We start from the raw sequence: 24361 nt of genomic DNA, 5'->3' as shown, positions 1-24361 counted from the left end.
GTCTATGATATTAAATGGTATATTTAATAATTTGTATATTTAATAATATTAATAAAAGAACGGTATAAAAAAATTTTAACAATTAATGTATTTTGAATCTATCATTGTTTCTTATAATAAGGACCAAGAGAATACTTTATTTTGTTTCTAATAAAAAGAATTGGAGGGAGTAACTTACATACATGATGTAAATAACGTTTATCTAATTTTAATTTTTAAGAATTATATTTTAAACAAATAATCATATTTTAATAAAACTATTGTTTTCATAAAAATTTTTCTAAGAAGTTAATTTGACCCAAAAATTTATTAAAAATGTATTTATAATAAGCCTATATATGTAGGTTAATAAATTTACCTTTAAACAAGGTTAACAAGTAGGACTCACCCTAATCTAATAAGCTCAAGATAAAAGAAAAACCTACTATACGTGAACAATGCAATTCTGATTTAGTGTTTTCTAGTCTTCAACGAGTGGCATTATCTTTCAATAGTGGTCCATCCTTGAATGCTGACATGTCATCTCGAGTTCATTTACTAGATGAATAAACTCTAGCTTTTGCTAGCCTGTTACGCCAACACCTTGACCCTAGAGCTGCTTTAGTAACTAAACCTGCAGAAAGGGAGAAGATGGTTGATAATATCTGGAATTGTAAAAGGGTTGGCTGTAAGGGTTTTGTTCCTTTAATTAATGACTCTATACGAGAATATGATGTAGGTATCTTGTTTCTACTAAAAACTCATATAAATGGGTCTTCTGCCCAAAAGGTAATAAAATGTATTTATCTGGTTAGTTAATTTTTGGTTGACGCTCAAGGCCACGCGGGTAAGATATGGTGCTTAAGAAATTTCACAATTTGAAAGTTGGATGTTCTTTCTCAATCAAAACAGTATATTCATTTTTCTATTTCAATTGATATGAAGAACTGGTATCTAACTACTGTGTATGTTAATCCTCACCCTCAACTTCGCATTGAGCTTTGGTTGGACTTATGTCATTTGGCTTCTACCATTAATAGGGCTTGGAGTGCTATGTGTGATTTTAACGCTGTTTTGCAATTTGCTGAGGGGAAAGAAAGATTTTCAAAGGGATGTTTATGTGGAGACTTTACATTTAGAAAAGCCGTTCAAGATTGCCAATTCATTGATATGAGATTTCATGGTGATTTGTTTACATAGTGAAGAGATTCCTTATTAGAACGCCTAAACGGGTTCTGGTAAATGTTTATTAGCAATTGAATTTCCTAGATGCAAACATTTTTCATTTAAACTATTTGAAATCTGATCACTGTCCTATTCTTTTAAAACTTGGTAATTCTATCATTGTTACCCAAAAACAGCACCCTTTTTGGTTTGAAGTTGCATGGATTACACACCCTAAATTCTCTAAGCTGATAAGTGATCAGTGGAATACCAGACACAACTAGGCCAACAAGTTGGAGCATATTCAATGCAACCTTCTTCATTGGAATCAAACAACTTTTGGTAATATTTTCTCTATAAAAAGGAGTGTGATTAAGAGATTGAATGGTATTGTATCTAAACTTTGTGATGGGAGCAATCCTTTTTTGGGGAACCTTTCTTGTGATCTTTGGTCCTAATATGAACAAATCCTCATAAGAGAATAACTTCTATGGTTTCAACACTTCTGTTGTAAGTGGCTTGAGCTTCGGGATCGAAACATGCGTTATTTTCATAGTGTGACTGCCATTAGACGAAGAAAGAATAAAGTCATTATGTTACAGAATGAAGCTGTAGTATGGATTGATGATACTAAGGAGTTGGAGGCTATGGTGACAAACTTCTACAAGGTTTTATTTTATGAATCTAAATGTGTATGAACCTTTTTGTTTGTCTAACTCCTTTCCTACCTTAGACCAGAGGGATACGGATATTCTTGCACGAAGTTTCTCGGATCAAGAAATCTATAATACAACTATGCATATGGGTAGTTTCAAGACTCCAAGTCCCAAAGGGTTCTTGGCAATATTCTAGAAAACACAATGGTCTACAGTAGGTTCTTTTTGTGCCAAATGATTCATGATATAGAAGCAAAACCTGGGAAAGTGGCTGAGATTAATAGTTCATTGATCACTCTCATACCAAAGGTCGATCAAGTTATTTCCTTAAAGCAATTGAGGCTAATAAGTTTTTGTAATGTGTCTTACAAAATTATCACCAAGATACTAGCTACGCGACTTCAGGGACTAATGAAAGGATTAGTGGGACCACACCAATGTAGTTTTATTCCTCATCGTCAGACTACGGATAACATTATTATTACTCAAGAGATAGTCAATTCAATGAAGTTCAAGAAAGGTAAATCTGGTTGGATGACAATTAAAATTGATCTCAAAAAAGCATATGATAGATTGAATTGGAGTTTCATCAAAGATACTCTATCTAACATAAGTCTCCCTCAAAATTTTATCAACCTAGTATTGAAGTGTATAACTACTCCAATGATGCAAGTACTTTGGAATGATGAAGCCTTAAAAAAGTTTAAGCCTTCTTGGAGTATTCGCCAAGGTGATCCTTTGTCCCTGTATATTTTTGTATTGTGTATGGAATGATTGTTCCATCTAATTGATATTGCTGTAAGTCAAAAGCTTTGAAAAACAATTAAGGTTTCTGAAAGAGGCCCTTCATTAGCTTATCTAACTTTTGCTGATGATCTCATTCTTTTTTCGGAAGCATCCATGGATCTAGTTAAGATCATTCAAACGTGCCTTGACCTCTTTTATAAAAGTTTAGGGTAAAAAGTTAATAAAGATAAGACTCAGGTTTTCTTCTCTAAAAATGTTGGTTGGTCTATTAAGAATGAGATAAGTTCCTCTCTTGGATTTTAGTGCACTAATAACCTGGGTAATTATTTTGGGTGTTCAACTTCACCATGATAGAGTGAATAGGTGATCCCTGCAATCTGTTTTTGATAATGTCAACTGTAGGTTGAGTACTTGGAAGGCAAAGAATTTATCTTATGTAGGGTGGCTTACTCTAACTAAATCCATTTTGGCAGCTATTCCGTCATATACTATGCAAACTGTTCTTTTTCCTAGACTGGTTTGTGATGATATTGATAAAACCTATAGAGCGTTCCTTTGGGGTCATACTGATAATCAACGCAAGATACATGCAATTGCTTGGGAAAGTATTTGTCGTCCTAAGGATGCAAGAGGTTTAGGCCTAAGGGAATCACGTAAGGTTAATTCCTACTTCATGATGAAAAATAGTTGCTAGTTGTGCTCTCAATCAGACAAACTCTGGGTTAAAGTCCTCTAAGAAAAATATGGTTGTGGAAATGATAAAATTCTTCTACTGTTGGAAAGGGATATGTTCAATTTGGGAAGAGTTTAAACCTTTTATTGCTTGGAACATTGGTGATGGCAAAATGATGAAGTTCTAGACTGATTGTTAATGTGGCAGTAGCTTTGGTTCCCTTGCTGGAAAAAGATAAAGTTATGGCTGAGTATATAGATGGAGATGGAGATGGAGATTGGAATTTGGAGTCAGTTCGTGAGCTAATTCTGGTGATAATAACAGGGATATTATAGAATAGGGAGTCTTCAAATGGTCGCTTTTCAATTGAAAATGCTTATGAGGTGTATCGATCTCAATCTTTTACTAGTCCATGTCATTTATTTAATTCAATCCAGAAATAGAAGGGACCTGAGTGTATTAGATGTCTACTATGGAGGATTGCTCATGATAGTCTATATTCAAATGAGTGGAGGCTTTCAAGAGGTTTAACGATAGATGCTAGTTGTCTGTTATGTGGTGTAGTTTGTGAAACATCTCTGCACATTCTTTAGGATTATATTTTCAATAATATAATTTGGTATAACTTATCTGGTAGAGTTATGCATGGTAATTTCTTTAATATGCAATTGAAACAGTGGCTGAATGCAAGTCTGAATGATCTGAATCATGTATGGAATACAACGTTTGCAGTAGCATTTGACTGTGTTTAATCAAGTCCAGTTTAATTCTTGCCAAGTGTTGTATGAGATACAAGGTCAGATTAGTACTATTCAAAGAAAGGATGATTTTGATGCTAAAACAACCTTTCCTATTTTGATAGCTGCACCTGATATTAGCTGGGTTCGGCTAGTAAATAGAGCATTGAAGCTCAATTATGATGGAGTTGTTTCCTCATCAAAACTAGTGGTGTGTAAAAGTGTTCTCAGAGATTGTCTTGGTAATTTTATCTTTGCATATTTAGGAATGGTTGGAGTTTATTCTGTCCTTCAAGCATAATTGTGGGCTATTTATCATGGCATTCACTTAATTAAGGATCATGAAATTGAGGCTAATTTTATCATTGAATCAAATTCAGCTGGAGCTATCCAATTTTAAAATGAAGGTTGTTTCTGAGATTATCCTCGTTACTCTTTAGTCAACCATATTGTTAAAATGGTGGGTGGCATTCAAAGAGTGGAATGTGTTCATACCCTCAGAAAAGCTAATATGGTGACTTATGATTTTGTTAGGTTTGGTCTTTTATTATCAAATAGTGTTATTTGTTTTAAATCTCCGCCCAGTTGAACTCATTTTTCTTTGCTTACGGATAAATTCGCTGTATTTTTTCCTCGTAATTTTAGTTAATAATATGAGTTTTTAAACCCTACTTCATAATATATATATATATATATATATATATATATATATATATATATATATATATAACTGATAGGAAGAAGAAGTTCGTTATCTTTTAATCTTCAAGAATAAATTTAAACACTTAAAAATAATAAAATTTTATTAAAAAGAAATATTTATTTTATAAAAAATATAAAATTGTGATAAAGGATACTGGATCGTAATATGAACAAACTGCAGTTAGATTGAAAAAATGGCATGAATATAGGACAACGGGTGCATGTATGCACGCACGTGTGGTATCAGTGTAATTCTATCACTTTAGAATAACATTGGCTAAGAGGAAGAGCTGCTACGCACCATTAGAGGAATAAATGAGTTGTGTTATTTCAATATTTCTTTTTAAATGATTGATTCAAGTTATTTATTTAAATAAATAAGTCTTGAAGTTAAACTTAATTATTTATATCAATCTAACTCAAACTTCTAAAGTTTGATACTAATAACCTGTGAACAAGTATACTTAGATAATTATAGTTTTTTTTTATTATATGATTTTTAACAAAGACATAGGATTGTAATAAAAACAATTTGATTACGATGTTAAACATATTAAAACTAAAATTTACTTTTTTTTTATAAAAATCTTATAATAGTTTCCAACACTCAATCAAATATATTTAGTTTTGTTCTTTATTTTACTTTACATTGATTACATTTATTTATTAAAACATATTAGTAATAACTTTCTAACATATTCTTAATTATTGGTTAAAATTTATTAAAAAATATAAATATTACATAATTTAATTTTTTTAATTTTAAATTAATATTTTATTTGTTATTTTTTAAATTTTTAAAAAGGAGAGTATGAAAGAATACGTGGGTAACATTCATGTTGTTTGTTACTTAGTCTATTAGTGTAGGCATATTTCTTATGATTTGTTAGCTAATTTCTAGTTTTTCCTCATCCAAAAGTTGTATCTTCCTTCATGCAATCACTTGATAAAGAAAAATCACTGCATGAGCCATATATTAATTTCCATTCGACACCCTTAAGAGAAACTTTAACTAAGAAATAATCGTGATTTGCTTGTATTCTGAAAATTGAATCTACATTTGCAATCCTGCACAGAGGAATTGGAATGTCTTTTGTACCAAAAAAACTAAACTACAAACGATAGAATCGATCTAATAATATAAGCCACTGTCAGAAAACCTATATTATATTGGTATTGTATATTTTCTTTTTGGTGCATAGATTTTTTTTCTTATTTGGCATTGATCATCGATAAATTAATATCATTAGTTCATAGATGGTAATTTATAATTTATATTATATTTTTATTGTCTTATGAAGCAAATATAGTGATTACTAATTAATTAAAAGGCAAGGCAATTGTAGATGAGTTTCGTTTATTATTATATCACAACTTTATCCTTATCAATTATCATCAACCATTTATTCTAATTTATATAACAATATATTTGTGTTTGCACATTCAACACAATAGACGTTCAAATTATATAATTATTATGAATATTTTAAGTATATTTTTAAAATTAAAAATCACTTAACCTTTTTGAAAAAAAAATAGACGTTTAAATTATTTTGTTCCGTCAAATTAAAGATGATTAATCTTACTGCCAATAGCAGTGAACACTAATATTACATTTATTTTTTTTATTTTAGAGGCTTTTATATGACAATTTTGATATTCACATTAATTGATTGACACATTATTTAGTAAGTTTGAAAGTTGATGTAGTTATTTATATTATTAAACTTACTAGATAACGTATCTAAACTTAAATAACACTAAAAATTTATCCTAGTAATACATACAAGTTACACCCTATTTTCAAAAGTATAATTACAAATATTGGTGCGAGCTCAGTCAATTTTGGTCGTTGTCTAAATAAAATAAACCATAATTAAGCTTAGTTACACGATAGAACAATACATATACGCCGTAAGTATTAATTAATAAGACTTGATAGTAATAGAAGATTACCTATTATCATTCGTACGTATCTATTATTATTTTTATTTAAGCAAAATTTATATAATTATTATTTTATATATAATTATAAAAATAAAAAAATTGAAATTATTTAAATAAAAATAACATATATTTTAACATGTAAAGAGAGAAAAATAAAATTATTAAAAAATGAAATTATACACACTCTTATAAGAAATATTCTGTTTCTATTCCTAATTAATGTGAAATTTCTTTTCCACGTGAAAGACTTGATTTTCAAAAGAAAAGTTGTAAACAGAAAGATGGAGATTAAATATAATTAAAATAAAATATATTGAATTATTTGAATAACACACTTTAAGATATTGGGTAAGAATGACAGGTGTGAATTAGATGGGGAACACTGCCAAACAATTTAGGAAAAGTTATAGTCTGAATCCATCTGTAACAATTGACGATTGAGAAAGGTGCATGTACCACTATGGTGCTTTATGGAACAAAAATAATTGGAGAAACCAAATGGGTACACGCCATGTATAGCTTGCACGTTTCTTACTTCTCACAGAACAAAACAAAAAGATTGTTAGGTTAGGTTCATGTGAAGGGAAAAAATAAATAACATAATGTTAGTGTCACCCCTACCTCCCTAAGAAACTTGGAGCATGTGGAATGAGTTCATAGGGTTACCATTTTTTTTTATTATTATCAACGATTCTACCTTTAAAGGTAGTTTGCTACTAGATTATGTTTGAATGAAAATAGTTGGTTCACTTTGTGAGATTAAAAGACATAAAAAAAATAGAAGTGATAAAATAATAAGGGAGAGATAGAAAAGAAAAACTTCAATTAAATTATATATATTGATACTGCTTGTATATTTAAAGATTAAAATCATTTCTTTTAATCTGGTAAATTTCTCTTTCAATTGTGTGTAAGATTATTTTTTGTTTAATAGCCTTTCCCCAAATATTTTTATGAGTTCCAACTTTTGATATTATGAAAATAAAAAAAATAGATATAATTATGACATCACTTAATTATTAATAATTAATGTTATTTTGATGTTAAATTATTTTAATAATCTTATTATAGTGGCCTATGTAACTTATAGCATGACTTTAATTAATGATTTAATGTGATGGTGGTTAAATATAAAATATAGAGTATAATTGTAAATACAATTATAAGGAAACCCTCTCCTCTCCCTTCATATAAATTAAAGAGTGGTTACCAGATGAGGGTTACGACATTCTCTATTCCCACTTTCATGGTCTCTGAGTGAGCTCACGGTAAACGCAAGAAAGGAATTTTCTCTCAACCATTCGAAAGGAGCTGAAAGAGGAAGGAAGAGTTGAAAAAAAATACCAAGGGATAGACGACATCAAAGAGAGAGGTAATATCAAGGAATAATGGATTCATGTTAGTGCTCTCTAAACCCTTAATTGTAGGAGAACCATATATTGTGTTTGTGAGAGCAACGTAATTCAAGATCTTAATAGGGAAAAGGTAATTTCATAATATTCATTGCATAATAGAAATTACATAATGGATTAAAGAAAATTCTAATTGTTGGTATCAGAGTTAGGTTGTGAATTTCGTTGATTCTCTATAAGAGATTGGTTCTCCATTAAAGTTTTTCCCAAATTACATGAACCCTAAGTATTTTATATGATGGATTAGCATTATTTTGATGTTGAATAATTGTTTTGGATTCAATAATTGAAAACCCTAAGGTTTTGAAAGCTAAAAACATTGAATTTTGAATCTGTAATATGAGCAGGGCCATGTATCAATGAGTAGGGCCATATATCAGTGAGCAGGGCCATGCATCAGGGAGCAGGGCCACGCATCAGGAACAAACACGGCCATGCTTCAATGAAGCACGGCCTTGCATGATGGAAGCACGACCTTGCATATTGTAAGCACGACCATGCATCAATTATAAGCACGGCCATGCATTAGGAAGCACAACCATGCTTCAGGAAGCAGGGGCATGCATTAGAAATGAGCATAGCCTTGCTTCATCGAAGCAATACTATGCATTAAGTAAAAGCACGACCGTGCATAGGAATTGTACGGCAGAATAAGGAATTTAATTCATAAAATATATAGATAATTTTAGAATTACATCAAAGTAAATTTTACTCACCAAAGTGATTAAATTCTCAAGTTAATTAATTCTAAATTACATTATCATAATGAGAACTTCACAATTTAGTGCTTAATTTTAAGGGTAGCTTGTTAGTCACCAAAATGGCCTAGTTTTAAAAGTTTTTTAAGCATTTAATTGTGTGGAATAAATTGTTCAAAATTGTTTGATGCTATATGAAAACAAAGAGTGAAACAATTTAGCTCATTAATTATAACGCTAGAAGATCGTCCAAAAGTGGATCATTGCATATGATTAATGACATTAAGGAGACATGTAAACACTTCATAATATGTTTGTATATCCAAAGATGACTTTCATATTATTTTGAGTGTCTGGTTATCAATTAAAGTTGTTTATTAGCATCATTATAGATAAATTGTGTATTTAGGCGTTATCCAAAGGTAAACTTAGATGCATAATTGATAACAGTTGACTGTCTGAATCCATTGAATTTATTCAAAGCATAAATGTTTAAGCATGTGTTAAATATTTCAGTCTCTATGAATGTGTATGGCATGAGCAATGGCGTAGTCAAGTTCAATAGGCTTAATTATGATGACTGGGCTGAACAAGTTCGATTCCAGCTAGGTGTTATGGACTTAGACCTAGCAATCATTATGGAACAAGAGTCTGCAGCCATCACAGAGACCAGTCTGAAGAGGAAAGAACTCTTTGTGAGGCTTGGAAAAGGTCGAACATGCTGAGTTTAAGCTTGCTGGAGATGACTATGGCTGAAAATGTGAAACCATTAATGCCAAAGATTGAAAATGCTAGGGAATTTATGGCAAAGGTAAAAGAGTATGCATAATCGGACATTACTGATAAGTCTATTACAGGCACCCTGTTGACTGAGCTAACTACTAAGAAGTTTGATTAGTCATGGCCCATTCATGACCATGTGACTGACATGATCAATCAAGCGGCAAAGTTGAAATCAATGAGCATGGAGGTAAAGGAATTCTTTCTATTACAGTTCATTTTAAACTCACTCCCTCCTGAGTTTGGTAAGTTCCAGGTGAATTATAACACCATTAAGGATAAATGGAACATACAGGAAATTAAGGTCATGCTGGTTTAGGAGGAAGGGAGGCGGAAGAAGGTGAAAGAACACTTTGTCCATCTCACATTTCATAAAGGGGCTAGTAGTAGCAAGGATAAGCCAGGTAAGAAGGATAAGGCTTTATTAAAGGTTCGTGAAGGCCGAATCTAGAGGGGCCAGAGGTGCTTCTTCTGCAAGAAGACTGGTCACTTCAAAAAAGATTGTCCGAAAAGAAAGGTTTGGTTCGAAAGGAAAGGTATATATTATGTTTCAATATGCTTTGAATCAAATCTTATTGAAGTACCTAAAAATACCTGGTAGTTAGATTCTGGTGCAACTATTCATGTGTCACATGTAATGCAGCGATTTCTTTTGATCCAGCCCATAAGCGGAACTGAAAAGTTCTTGTACATGAGAAACAAAATAAAGGCACGGATAGAAGGAATAGGGACTTACAGATTGATCTTGCATTTTGGTTGCTGCATAGATCTAGAAAAGTGTCTTTATGTTCCTGAATGTGCTAGAAATTTAGTTTCTGTTGTAAAGTTGGACGAATTTGGTTTTAATTTTAAGATTGGAAACAGTACCTTTTCTTTGTATAAACACTCGTACTATTTTGGATCTGGTATATTAATTGATGGTTTATATCGTTTCAATCTTAATGTTAACTTTGTTGAATCTCTGTTTCATGTTGAGAGTATTAGTAGTAATTTGAATATGCGTAATGAATGCTCTGCTTTCTTGTGGCATCAAAGGTTAGGTCACATATCCAAAGAAAGGATAATGAGGTTAATGAAAAGTGAAATTTTACCTCAATTGAATTTTGTTGACTGGAATGTATGTGTGGATTGTATTAAAGGGAAACAAACTAAATACACATCAAAGAATCCAGCCACAAGAAGCAGTCAACTCTTAGAGTTGATACACACTAATATTTGTGGTCCGTTTGATATCCCATCTTGGGGTGGTGAAAGATATTTCATTACCTTCATTGATGATTATTCACGTTATTGTTATCTGTATGTGTTGCATGGAAAATTTCAATCAGTGGATGTCTTACAGTTGTTCATTGATGAGGTGGAAAGGCAACTGGATAGAAAGGTAAAGGTTGTGAGGTCAGAAAGGGGTGGTGAATATTATGAAAAATCTGATGAAAGTGGACAATGTCTAGGTCTATTTGCAAAACTTCTGGAAAGTCGAGACATATGTGCACAGTATACTATGCCTAGTACACCACAACAAAATGGTGTGGCTGAAAGACAGAATCGTACTATCATGGAAATGGTTAGGAATATGTTGAGTTACAGTTCTGTACCTATGTCTTTATGGATGTACGCATTAAAGATTGCTGCGTATCTGCTTAATAGAGTTCCTAGTAAGGCAGTTCTAAAGATTCCTTATGAACTGTGGATAGGAAAGAAACCCAGTTTAAGACATTTTCATGTCTGGGGTTGTCCAGCAGAAGTAAGAGTGTATAATCCACATGAAAAGAAGCTTGATGCTAGAACCATAAGTAGTTATTTCATCGGCTATCCTGAAAAATCAAAGGGATATAGATTCTACTATCCTAACCATAGTATGATAATAGTTGAGTCTGGAAATGCAAGGTTCATTGAAAATGGTCAGTTTAGTGGGAGTGGTGAAACATGAAAGGTGAAAATTAAAGAGACAAGTGCGGAAACTACCGTAGTTAGTGTCTCTTCTCCAGTTGTTGTTTCTCTTGTTGTATCACGGTCACACAACATAAGGAGACAATAAGTTAATGTTCCAAACATACAAGAACAACATATAAAGGATGAACCAGCTGAAAATGCGCAAGTCACAAGTGAGCAAGAGGAAGGTGAACACAAGAGATAGCATAAAGGAGGTCTGTGAGGCAGAAAAGACCGGCTATTTTGAATGACTATGTGATTTACTCACTTGAGCATGAATGTGACTTGGGTATTGATGAGGATCCAGTCTCCTTTAAGCAAGCCATGGAATGTTACAATTCTGAAAAATGATTGAATGCCATGAAAGAAGAGTTAAAATCAATGAGTGACAATAAGGTATGGGTCCTAGTCAAGTTGCCTGAAGGTTCAAAACGAGTCGGTTGCAAGTGAGTCTTTAAGACCAAACACGACTCAAAAGGCAACATTGAGAGATACAAGGCTAGACTTGTTGCTAAAGGATATACTCAAAAGGATGACATAGACTATAAAGAGACCTTTTCTCCAGTTTCAAAGAAGGACTCTTTAAGAATTGTTATGACTTTGGTGGCTCATTATGACTTAGAGCTCCACCAAATGGATGTAAAGACCACATTTCTGAATGGTGACTTAGAAGAGGAAGTTTATATAGATCAACCAGATGACTTCTTGACCCCAGGTAAAGAAAGTATGGTGTGTAAGTTAAAGAAATCAATATATGGGTAAATAGGCTTCCAGACAATGATACCTTAAGTTCAATGATACCATCACGTCATATGATTTTGTAGAGAACATTGTTGACCGGTGTATCTATATGAAGGTCAGTGGGAGTAAGTTAATCATTTTAGTCCTATATGTTGATGACATTCTTCTTTCTACTAATGATGTTGGGCTGTTGCATGATGTAAAGGAATTTCTCTCTAAGAACTTTGAGATGAAAGATATGAGTGAGGCTTCCTATGTGATTGAAATAGAAATATTCCATAATAAATCACAAGGATTACTGGGATTGTCTCAGAAATGCTACATCAACAAAGTATTAGAAAGATTTAAAATGAAAAAGTGCTCATCAGGGATAGTTCCAATTCAAAAGGGAGACAAGTTTAGTAAAATGCAATATCCCAAGAATGAGTTAGAGCAGAAAGTAATGGAATCTATTCCCTATGCATCAGTGGTCGGGGGTTTAATATATGTTTAGACATGCACTCGACCTGATATCAATTTTGCTGTTGGAATGTTAGGCCGATATCAAAGTAATCCCGAAATGGACCACTGGAAGGCTGCAAAGAAAGTCCTTAGGTATTTACAAGGCATCAAGGACTACATGCTTACTTATAGGAGATCTAGTCAATTAGAAGTGGTTGGCTACTCATATTCAGACTATGCTGGATGTGTAGACTCAAGAAAATCAACCTTTGGCTACATCTTCTTGTTAGCTACAGGTGCAATTTCATGGAAGAGAGTCTATTATTGCTACATCTACCATGGAAGCGAAATTTATGGCATGCTTTGAGGCCATTATTCATGCTTTGTGGCTACGAAACTTTGTCTTAGGGCTTGGTATTGTTAATAATATAGAAAAGCTGCTGAGAATGTACTGTGATAATTCTGCAGCCGTCTTCTTCTCTAAGAATGATAAGTATTCAAAGGGAGCAAAATATATGGACTTAAAATACTTATCAGTGAAAGAAGAAGTGCAGAAACAGAAAGTGTCTATTGAGCATATTGGTACTGATTTAATGATAGCGGATCCACTAACTAAGGGATTGCCTCCTAAAATATTTTCTGGCCATGTTGGTAGAATGGGCATTATAGACAAGTCATTGTTAGCATGATTGTGTTATCAGTGAAAGAAGAAGTGCGAAAACAGAAAGTGTCTATTAAGCATATTGGTACTGATTTAATGATAGCGGATCCGCTAAATAAGGGATTGTCCTCTAAAATATTTTCTGGCCATGTTGGTAGAATGGGCATTATAGGCAAGTCCTTGTTAGCATGATTGTGTGATTCACATATATGTGTATAGATTGTTTTGCTCATATTATTGTAGACATTTTGGGAATTTAATAAAAGTATTGTTTCTGCTTGTTTACTTGTTATATGAATTGTGTTAATGTATATGTATGGTTTAAGTTTGATAACAGGTTGAGTGTTAAAAACACATCAGAGTTACAGTTTGTAGTATGACTGATTAAAACTGTTTTGATTTGAGTTGGTTCTGTGATACTTGGAAGGAATCATGTCGTCAAATGACTTGTGATCGCCATGATCCGATCAACTTAAATCATTAGAAGATGATGATTTGATATTATCAATGATATGTGCACTTACAGTTTATTGAATCTTCAAGTCGTCACATAGGTCAAGTGGAAGATTGTTAGATTATCTTAATAATCTTATTATAGTGGCTTATGTAACTTATAGCATGACTCTAATTAATGATTTAATGTGATGGTAGTTAAATATAAAATATAGAGTCATTAAGGGTATAATTTTAAATACAATTATAAGGAAACCTTCCCCTCTCCCTTTATATAAATTAAAGAGCGGTTACCAAATGAGGGTTACGATATTCTCTATTCTTACTTTCACGGTCTCTGAGTGAGCTCACGGTAAACGCAAAAAAAGAATTTTCTCTCAACCATCCGAGAAGACCTGAAAGAGGAAGGAAGAGTTGGGAAAAATACTAAGGGATTAACGATATCAAAGAGAGAGGTAACATCAAGGAATAGTGGATTCAGGTTAGTGCTCTTTAAACCTTTAATTGTAGGAGAACCATATATTGTGTTTGTGAGAGCAACGTAATTCAAGATCTTAATAGGGAAAAGGTAATTTCATAATAGTCATTGCATAATAGAAATTACATAATGGATTAAATAAAATTCTAACATTTGACACTTAATTTTGACAAATTTCTTTAATTTTAATGTTTTACAATTTATGCTTTAAAATTATAAACAATTCAATTTAATTTTTATTAGTGAAACATACGTTCACTTTTGAGAAATACTTAATTTATTGTATATTTTATTATTTTAAAAATATACACTCTCCTTTGGCCATATATCACTGTTGCCACCACCAATTTGAGTGCAAAAATCTATCGGTTACAACACACTTAACCTTCATATTTTTTTTACTCATGCTACCATTATTACTGCCACAAACATCTATGTTATAGCTCTACCGCAACATCTTCTCTACTCTTGCTATGGTGCATCCAAAGTCCTCTTCACATCCCTTGACTCCTTTTGGTACTAATTTCTTTAAGCATTGCCTTTCACTTTGGTATATGCCATCCTTTTTTATCTCCTTATTTCCATTTCCACTATGTGTATGTGATATGTCATAAGAAACATGAATACCATTAGAAGGTTGTTGTGCTTGAAAACACTACATAAAAAATGAGCTTTTAGAGCACTAACTTAGACAGCGGTTAATAAAAACTACTTTATAATTATATATTTAAAGAGCTGTTCTCTATTAACCGCTCTCAGATCTATACTTCTGAGAGCGGTTCTTTGTTAACTGCTCTCAGAACTATACTTTTGAGAGCAGTTCTCTATTAACCGCTCTCTAAAGTACACATTAGAGAGCGGTTAATAAAAAACTGCTCTCTAATCTCATTCTTGGAGAGCGGTTAATAAAGAACCACTCTCTAATGTATTAAAGTCATTTATAAATGCACACGCTCAACGCATTTCTTCTTCTTAGCTAACAAGCTAGTCTATTTCACTGTAAGTTTCTTCTTTACTCCTTTATGTTTTCTTCATCTTCTTTGTTAGCCTGCTCTCTTTGTCTTCTTTCGTTAACAAATTAGTTTTCTTTTTTCCATCTGTAGGTACCTCTTCATTCTGTGTTAGTCTGCTCTCTTCATCTTCTTTATGCTAATTTTTCCACATCTATAGGTACTTCTTTCTTCTTTTCTTTGTTAACGGTGAATCATTCATTCTCTCTTTCTTTCTTTTTCTCTCTACTAATGTTAAAAATTATCCTATTAATTTGTTCTTTTTTTTTTCTCTGCTTACTTGTGTTTGGTTCATGTAGATGTGGACTTTTTGGTTAACACCAAATATATAAACTCAAGATTCAATTTTGATTTGTGATAAAAATGAAGAAAACTCACAAAGAAATCAATTCTAAATTTTGATTTAAATGTAATAATAAATTTTTATTTTGCAACAGAAAATTCAAAAAGAAATCAATTTCAAATTTCATATTTGCAGTCGACATTTATACTTTAGAGAGCAATTTCACGCATAACCGCTCTATAATCTTACACCTATACTTTGGAGAGCGGTCTACATTAATATCAGATAGCGCTTGTTTAACCGCTCGCTTAAATATAATAAATCAGATAGCGCAAGATTTTAGAGCAGTTCTAAACGTTTTCTAATTCAAAACGGAACCGCTCTCAGATCTTCATTTTGGCGTAGTGAAAAACATAGAATCACTCCAAAAATGGAGGTTGAATTATGTGTGTGTGTGTGTATATATATATATATATATATATAAAGCATTTTGTACAAATAGGTTATAAAAAAGAGAGGCAGTGAAAAGATTTTAAAAAATGATTGTTTTATGAAATATGCATTTTAGAGAAAACTAAAGAACTTGCACGAATTTAGATAAAGAACAAGTTTTAAATAGAAGATAAGTTACATAACAACCCAATTAGAGTAAAATATAAGAATTTATCTTGCTTCACTCATAAAATTAGCGAACTATATTCATTCTTTATCACATAAAACAAGATTTTTAATTATGTCAACAAATTTTACAACTGCAAATAAAAATTTGAAGTATTCTTTCACACCAAGCTTCTCTAGGCTAAAATTTCAAGTATTTAGCTCTTTAGACTTTTCTTTTGTCAAAATAGAGAAAAATAAACTCTTGTTCTATGTTGTGTTAGTGTTTCTTAAAGCGTGTCTCTAACTTTCTAAGACTTAAACTTTGTTTATAAGTTTAATTTAAGGAAAAAAATTTTGAAGAGGAGGAGAACACTTTTAAGAGTTTTCGTGTTTTAGAATTTTTAAATAAAAAAAATGTTTAAAATTTTTTAGATGTTTTACAAAACTTTTTTTCTTTATAATTTTTAAGTACTCATTTTGAAGAGATAAATATTCAAACAAAAGAGAGGAACATAACATTACTTCCTTCCCTCTCTTTTTTTACCTTTAAATTCTTTTCCTTTTCTCTTTCCAAACTCCTAAATAAAAATTTTTGATTTTGTTGGAAGAATATTTCTATTCATTATCTATTATCTTACTTTGATTTAGAGATTTTTTTCACATTGCCAAGATCTTGTAGAATTTGTGTCATTTCACATGAGATAACAATTTAAACTCTATATATTGGTTGGTATTGCTTTAGTTCCATTGATGACATCATTAATATTAAAATATATGTATTTGATGTGGTTCTACAAATGATAAAGTTGACAAAAATGTATAGTATTTCCTAACCTGTATAACATTACAAGAAATAAAAAATTATATATAGTAAATTTTTATAAAAATTACAAAAATTAATACAATTTAATGCATGATCTAAAAAAAAAAGAGAGTTTCCTCGTGTGAAACACAATTTAGGTGCTTGCCTAATTTTAGTGCTATTAAGTTGAACGATTTTGAGCTGAATTCTTTATTTCTCAGAAACATTCCTTTAAATAATTAAATTACATGAATTGATTTGAATTTTTAACCAACAAGCATCTAACTATTTTGTTGAACTTTACAGATGACACTCTAGCAAAACATTTATCAATTAGTATGTGAAAATTTAATGTGTCATCACTTCATGTGATTATTTTACAATTACAAGTTTGTATGATAAAAAAAATGCTTTTGTGGCCATAAGAATATACATTTCTTGTCTAGGGGTATAGTCATGGACAAAGTTCTAGTCTAGTATTCAGTCTTTCATTTTTGCTTTCAGTGAGAAATGTCATTCTTTGTATGTTCTAATCTAATGTTTAGGACATTTTAATTACGTGAAAATAGTAGAGATATATTAGCTAGTCTTCCTCTTATCATATTTTTTATTCATTTTTTACTTCTCTATACATATGCTTCAACTTTGTAATTAATATATTAAATTATGAAAATATATTCAATTTGAAGAATTAAAATTTTAGAACTTCTTATTATTATTATCATTACGTCTATTTAGTATTTCTCTTTATGTTTGTTTTAACTTCAGTCTTTTTAGACTTATTATTTTTAGATGCTTATCTGTATTTAGAGTTGTATATTGTGCCTGATTTATAAGCAAATGACATTGAGAATTACCTCTCAATCTCATCAATGCATAGATACATTTTTATGATTTAAGACTTTTCTTTTACACTTGTTATATAAATGATTCTTTTGCTATTTTTATTCTATACTTTTTTTCTTCATTTAATTAGGAGTCAAATACACGTCATGGATTATATACTTCTTTCAATATATTTATCATTTTGTGATTTTGAAGTGTTATTTTTTAAAATTATAAGCAGGTTTGTTAACTAAAATGCAACTGAATAATAAAAATTTGAAAATTATTCATTTATATCAATAACCAAATTTAGTGACTAAATATGCATCACATTTTTTTAATATAGTTAGTGCTTGAAATAGTCACCGATTTGAGTAACATTTTTTTTTAACAAATTCAACGTTTGTAAAGTATAATTTTTTATAGTTTTATTTAAATAATTATGAATTACATGTGTATATATGTTATATCAATTTTTTTAGTTTGTCTAATATTACAAGTGATAAAAGGTTATATATATATATATTTTATAAAAATCGTAGAAGTCAATGTAATTTAATTCATTGACACTATTAATTGTTATAATTTTTAATAAAATTTATTATATATAATTTTTTATCTTGTCCAATTTTATCTAAATTAAAAAATATGTTATATTAGATCAAGACTTCGTGGGAAAACAAAAATTAAGTGCAACACTGGCTAAGGGATTTACGATGAAAGTAGTAGCTTGTTGTGTGATAGTAAGGGATCATGCTTATACGATTTGACTTTTCCAAAGATTAAGGGCTGATTTATGTAAGACCATAGGTAGGGGCTGGATAATCATAATTCATAAACATAAAAGGATAGATCACATACTAATGTTTACATTATTTAATAACAAATGTTTACAATTTATGGAAAAAATTCAAAAGCAAAAACTCTGATATTGTTATTCACATTGAAATTGAGGGACCACATTAGAGTCCAAGAAAACCTTACCCTACCCTTCATGTATCTGTAGCTGGTGGTGTAGAATAATAGGCCCTTTCCCACTTTAGTGGCATACACAGCTTAATGCCCCACACAAAGGGACCAACAAACACTGTTACCTCTGTAAGTATATGGAATGTAGCTGACTGCACCATCCAAATTGGGGCATACAAGGTGGCTCATTTTTATTTATTTGTGTACTTATTTACTTTCCAAGGGAAAGCCAATTTTGAAGGCACCAATTATTTCTTCCACCCCCTTTTGTTTATTACTTTTATTTCATATCTATCTTTTTCATATCTTGCTGTGAATAATAATCAGGTAAGTGCAAGCAAAATTTTTAAATGATTTCATTTACTATTTCTGCTTTACACTGATAATTCTTTGAAACAGCTCTTGATTAGTATGTCATGAACTATTTTTGTATGATCTTGTTCTCCTACTTATCTCCTTCTCCAGCTCTTCTAGCCCTCCCACCTTTTCAAGTTCCTGCATACCATATTTAGTTATTTACTGTGACATAGATGAAGAAAAATATGACATAAGTACGATATAAATAAAATAAACTATTATCCTATTTTAATAAATTTTTATCTTATTTTATATTTGATGCATACCAAAACTTTAAACTAAATATATTACATTATCTTAATTTTTTTTTAACATAGATTCTTCACAGGATAAAAAATGTATACTAAAAGCAAATTACACCCGAAAGAAGATAATTGTTTTTTTTTTTTATCTTATTCTATAATTTTATTCTATCCATTAAATGGATCCTAAATATAAATTAAGTAACTTAGAAGAAAAACTTGTTAACACCTAAAAATATATTAAGCAGAACAAATAAATAAGAACAAGATATAAAGAGACAAAATTTGCAACGCTTACCTTTGGTCCCAAAAACAGCCCATATGGCACCCCATTAAACTTGTCTGAATGGTGAAGCTGAAATAAAGACAAAGACATCATGGATATAAGAACAAATGCTAAAGAGAAAACGAAACCTCTTCTGTTGATTTGGCTTTATGTTACTAAAACATGAAAATAAGCATGGGTTAAAATAATGTTATCTTAATAATAATTACTTGGTGAGCCGCAGCTACCCTTCTGAAATAGGGCACGTTGGCAATGGGCCCCACTGGGAATCTCTTATGAACCAAACCGTCGTGTACAAACATGTAGGCCATACCAAATACCGTAATTCCAAGACCCTGCTCATAGTTCAAAAGTGTTCAGCGCAAAATTTTGTTAAACAATATATTTGAACATAATTTTTAATAAAAAATTATTATTTATTAATTTAGAACATTTATTAACAAAATTCTTTTATTATTAGTTAGAGTTTAAAATATGTTTATATCATTCTTTTTAAAAGAAAAATGAAAAAGATTTTAGGAAATGTACGCACTGCACCGAAACAAAGGCCAGGGACCAATCCCTTGTGGAAGAATCCGTAGGAAAGCAGAGCGATGGCAGGGACAGCATTGATTATTGCAAATACATCGTTAAGTTCGAAGGGTCCTTCTCTTGGTCGATGGTGGGACTGCAATTCAAGTGAATTTCAAGTTCAGTTTTGTTCGTTTGGGTTGCATTGATCAAATAGTTTACGGTGGTTGGTTGTTCACAAACATTTTTCCTTCTGGGTTTGAACTTTGTGGTGTTGAAAAATTAGGCAAAAATAGAAAAACCGATAATTAAGCATAAAAAAATTAGAATTTTTATGCTTATTTGTTTCCCTTATTTAATAAACAGCCAAGTGTAGGCATGATTTAAAGAAAAGAAGAAAAAAATTGAAAGCACACCTCATGCATGTGCCACAAGGAAGCATGCCAGAGAGCCTTGTGAGCCCATCTAGCCCAAAACTCCATACCCACCTGAAAATCAGACACACCCAGTTGAAAAAATCACCCAAAATTCACAAAGAACCTACCCAATTCTGAATTCAAAAACCATCCAAAATTGAATTGGAAAATAACTAGTTAATAGTACTTACAGCAGCACCCACTGATAGAGCAAATGTGCCAAACATTTCATACCAAGGAACTTCTCCACCCTACACCAACCAAACCCAAATTTATGTTCACATCATCTTCACATTCCAATCAAGACCAAATATAAAAGCATGAAGCCAATGTGAAAACATAACTAAACCCTTAAATTAGTCTTTAAAATTATATACATTTTAATCTGTAAGATTTTAAAAATCGATTGTACGTTTATTACAGTTCTTTTAACGGACAACAACAGCGATATAAAAAAAGTTAAAATATAACTATGTATAATAAATAATTTGTATGAAATCAAAAACTAACAACAAAACTTTAAAACTAAAATGTACGATTATATAATTTTAAAGATAAAAGTAAAAGTTTATTCAACTTGAAGGTGGCACCTACCTCCATTTGCCAAGCGAATCTATAATAAACAGCAAAAACAGCCATTGATGTGATGCCAAAGCTAGACATAACTGCTGCAACGAGGTAAGTGAACCTCTCTGACTTTTTTCTGGCCAATTTCTCTGCCACTCGTTTTGGCACAACTTGAGAGTGATTCCCTTGAAGAGAAAGAGGTTCTTCTTCCTCAGTTTGCATGTGGGTGTGATGTTTTGGATCTTCCGTGAGCACACAAACGGTGAAGGCTGTGAATTTTTGGGTTCTAAGGGTTGTCCTGTGATGGAGAGTTCTTAAGGGAGAGAAGGGTAGTGTTGGAGTTGGTTTGGGGAAGAAGGATTGCTGGAAACGGAGGAGGGGCTTCATGGTTATGGCGGCGGAGAGTCCTGCCGCCATGATAGAAGTTTGAGCTGAGCTTGAGAATTGTGGAAGAGAGAGAGAGAGAGAGAGAGAGAGAGGAATGAGAGTGAAGAGGGAAGGTTTAGAGTGAAGGTTTATAAAGGAGGATGAACAGAGGCCACAACTTTCTTTGTTGTGTGTGGAACATTTTAATGGAGGTTTTTTGGTGGGGCCATTCATAAAACAACATAAAAGACACTCGTGGAACATCACTGTATTGTGGGGGTATGCTTATTTTATTTTGTTTCGAGAATGACATAGTTGTTAAGGAAATAAAAGTAAACTATTCTTAACAATAAATGTTATCGTAGTTTTTAAGGTCATTTTATTTATATTTTTTATTTATTCATTTTTAATTAATACTTATGTAATACATGTTAACAAGATTTTTAATTCCTCAAAAATGTATAAAATTGAAGAGCAGTGTTTTAAGAGATCTTAATACTATATTTTTCAAATTAAAATTAAAAATTTGTCTTGATAATTCTTATAATAATGATCAAAATTAATATTTCATATTAGTTAAAATTAAGGTAAAATTTTGATTTTAATTAAAAATAATAACTAAAACCTAAAAATTTATGCTTAGAAGGGGAGTAAGTTGTTAAATAAGATATATATCTGTAAATATATTTAATGTTACTTTTCACTTGTCAGAGAATTAGTGTAATTATCCTCTGATTAATTGTATTTTTTATTTATTTAAGAACAATGTCATTATTTATGATTATTTCAGCATTAACAAGTTATATATCATAAGAAATTATTATTACGTTAGATTTTTAATTAAATTTTATTTGATTTTATATGTTTAGAAATTTCTACTTGGTTGGGATTATGATGTATTTACATTTTTAATTAATTCTAAGTTATAAATATCTTTTAAGTATTTTATATCACTCAAACTATTTATAATTATGATATTAAAATATTTATTTTCTCAAAAATATATAAAATCTTAGTAAAACACACTTTGTGAGTACGGTAAGTTTATTATTCTAATATAAAATATAGTATGTCGCTTTGTCGTATATTTAGAAGATGATTTTAAAAGAAAAGAAAAGAGATAATATATTTTTAATTTTAAATTAAGAAAATTTTATATATCATTTATAATAACAAATTGTTAATATATTAATTTTATGTTAATATATCAAATTTAGATATATTTATTTAAAATAAAAAAATTATTTTCCTCCTTCCTTTAAAATTTTGTTCCAAACAATCTTTCAAAAAAATTACGTAGACTTATCTTTTCATTTCACTCAGGAGTGGATATATCTAATCTTTATATATTTTTTAATAATTTTTTTATCATTGATTAAGTTATATATAAGTTCAATTAAATTAAGTGAGGTTCAGTTTTTATTTGATGAATTTTAAATTTTACAGTTAATATACTTTAATTAATGAAAAATAATATATTAAAGAGAGTGTGACAAGAAAATATCCAAACACATGCCTTGTCAAATTTGTAAGTTGATGTATGTAGTCATATCTGCATGTTGATGTTTCGGGTACAATTTCACGACTTTCTTTCGTAAGCCAATTAAATAAATGCACGAGCAATCCAAGGAATGTGGGAAGAAAAATGACCACGCTACCATGCATTTTGAATACTTTTAGTTCTATACGCTATTACAAAAATGTTTATCCACAATCAAAGATTTTTTTCACGACTTCAACCACATGTAGTTATAAATTTTAGAACAACACGGTAAAACTCTTAAATTTGATACTTTGTTTAGATTAAAAGTTTAATTTTTTTAATATTTTAAAAATTAAAAAAATATTTACATTTTTTAAATAAATCACTAATTTTATTATTTATTAATATAAAATTTAACAGTTATAATTATTTTATGCATAAAATAGGTTAAAATACACTGTCATTTTATAACGTGCCTTAAAATTTACCACCAAAAGTATCAAAGGGTTTAAAAATCAAACACCCATAAAAATTATGTCATGATCAATCCCAACATTTCCCCTCAATTTATAGATTTCATATTAAAAACAGTAAAAAGAAAAATTTACTCCTTCCCCATCTTGGTTTAAACAAAGGAAACTCAAGGGAATGATCTACAATGCAGTCCAGAGTAGACCAAAGTAAACATGAATACAAATGCCCCAAACACCCAAGACACAACCATAATGAAACACAGTATTTTCCTTTCTTTGCGAATGATTTCAACTTCAGCATTAACATGCTTCTCCCTTTCCAATGCAGCCTCTAACTTTTGCTTCAACTCATCTAACCTTTGTAACCCACTAAATCGAGACACTTCAGAAGATTCAGAGCTACTATCCACCCACCTAAAAAATGTGCATCCGTTTGGCTCTCTCCACCTGGGGCATCCGTAATAGGCCCTTCCAAAGTTGTTGGTTGTTTTTGCTCTAATCATTGGACACACAAGACCACAATAACAAACAGGACCTTCAGTTGGATTTGGAGGAGCAGCAGAAGACCAACTTGTGCTCATCTACGAATTTCTAACATAAAATAATGTCCAGATTGAAACTGTATCACACAAAATACCATGGCACACTGAAAGAAAGGTATTAGGATATTAACATGTGCCCGGAGTGAGTGGCTTACAAAATAATGTCCTTTTTTTTTTTTTTTTAAGATGAGTCATTTTTATGTAATTTATTTATCTAAAATATTTTATGCAATTTTAAAATAAGGTCCTCTAACTTGTATAGATTGTTAACTCATTACGTGAGACTTATGTCTTAACAGATCAAGATCTTCTGCAATTAGTGTATTTTTTCACTTTCGCTTCCATGTCTTACCAAAACAAAAACAGAAGGGAAACGCATCTTACCTTATTGGGAAACAAAAGGTGCTTGGAGACAATCCTATACTCACT

General features: G+C 30.8%; 2 protein-coding genes across 2 annotated transcripts; both read right to left on the bottom strand.

Moving 5' to 3' along the window:
* Positions 1-18564: 18564 nt before the first annotated feature.
* On the bottom strand, positions 18565-21692 carry LOC113867250 (beta-carotene hydroxylase 2, chloroplastic). The gene is made up of 7 exons (XM_027502435.1): positions 21096-21692; positions 20693-20752; positions 20502-20573; positions 20108-20242; positions 19785-19910; positions 19588-19644; positions 18565-19185 (listed from the first exon to the last, which is right to left on the bottom strand). The coding sequence occupies exons 1-7, from the start codon at positions 21666-21668 to the stop codon at positions 19105-19107; spliced, it is 1104 nt and encodes a 367-aa protein (XP_027358236.1). The 5' UTR covers positions 21669-21692; the 3' UTR covers positions 18565-19104.
* Positions 21693-23557: 1865 nt separating this feature from the next.
* Positions 23558-23971, bottom strand: LOC113866632. Its single transcript, XM_027501447.1, has one exon. It carries the CDS (start codon positions 23969-23971, stop codon positions 23558-23560), a length of 414 nt encoding a protein of 137 aa, XP_027357248.1.
* Between the last annotated feature and the right edge of the window lie 390 nt (positions 23972-24361).

This window comes from Abrus precatorius, unplaced genomic scaffold, assembly GCF_003935025.1.
Source record: "Abrus precatorius isolate BTA unplaced genomic scaffold, Abrus_2018 Scaffold5, whole genome shotgun sequence".
Classification (NCBI taxonomy): Eukaryota; Viridiplantae; Streptophyta; class Magnoliopsida; order Fabales; family Fabaceae; genus Abrus; species Abrus precatorius.
Note: the sequence above shows the minus strand (reverse complement) of the source record. Positions and strands in the feature narration are given on the sequence as shown.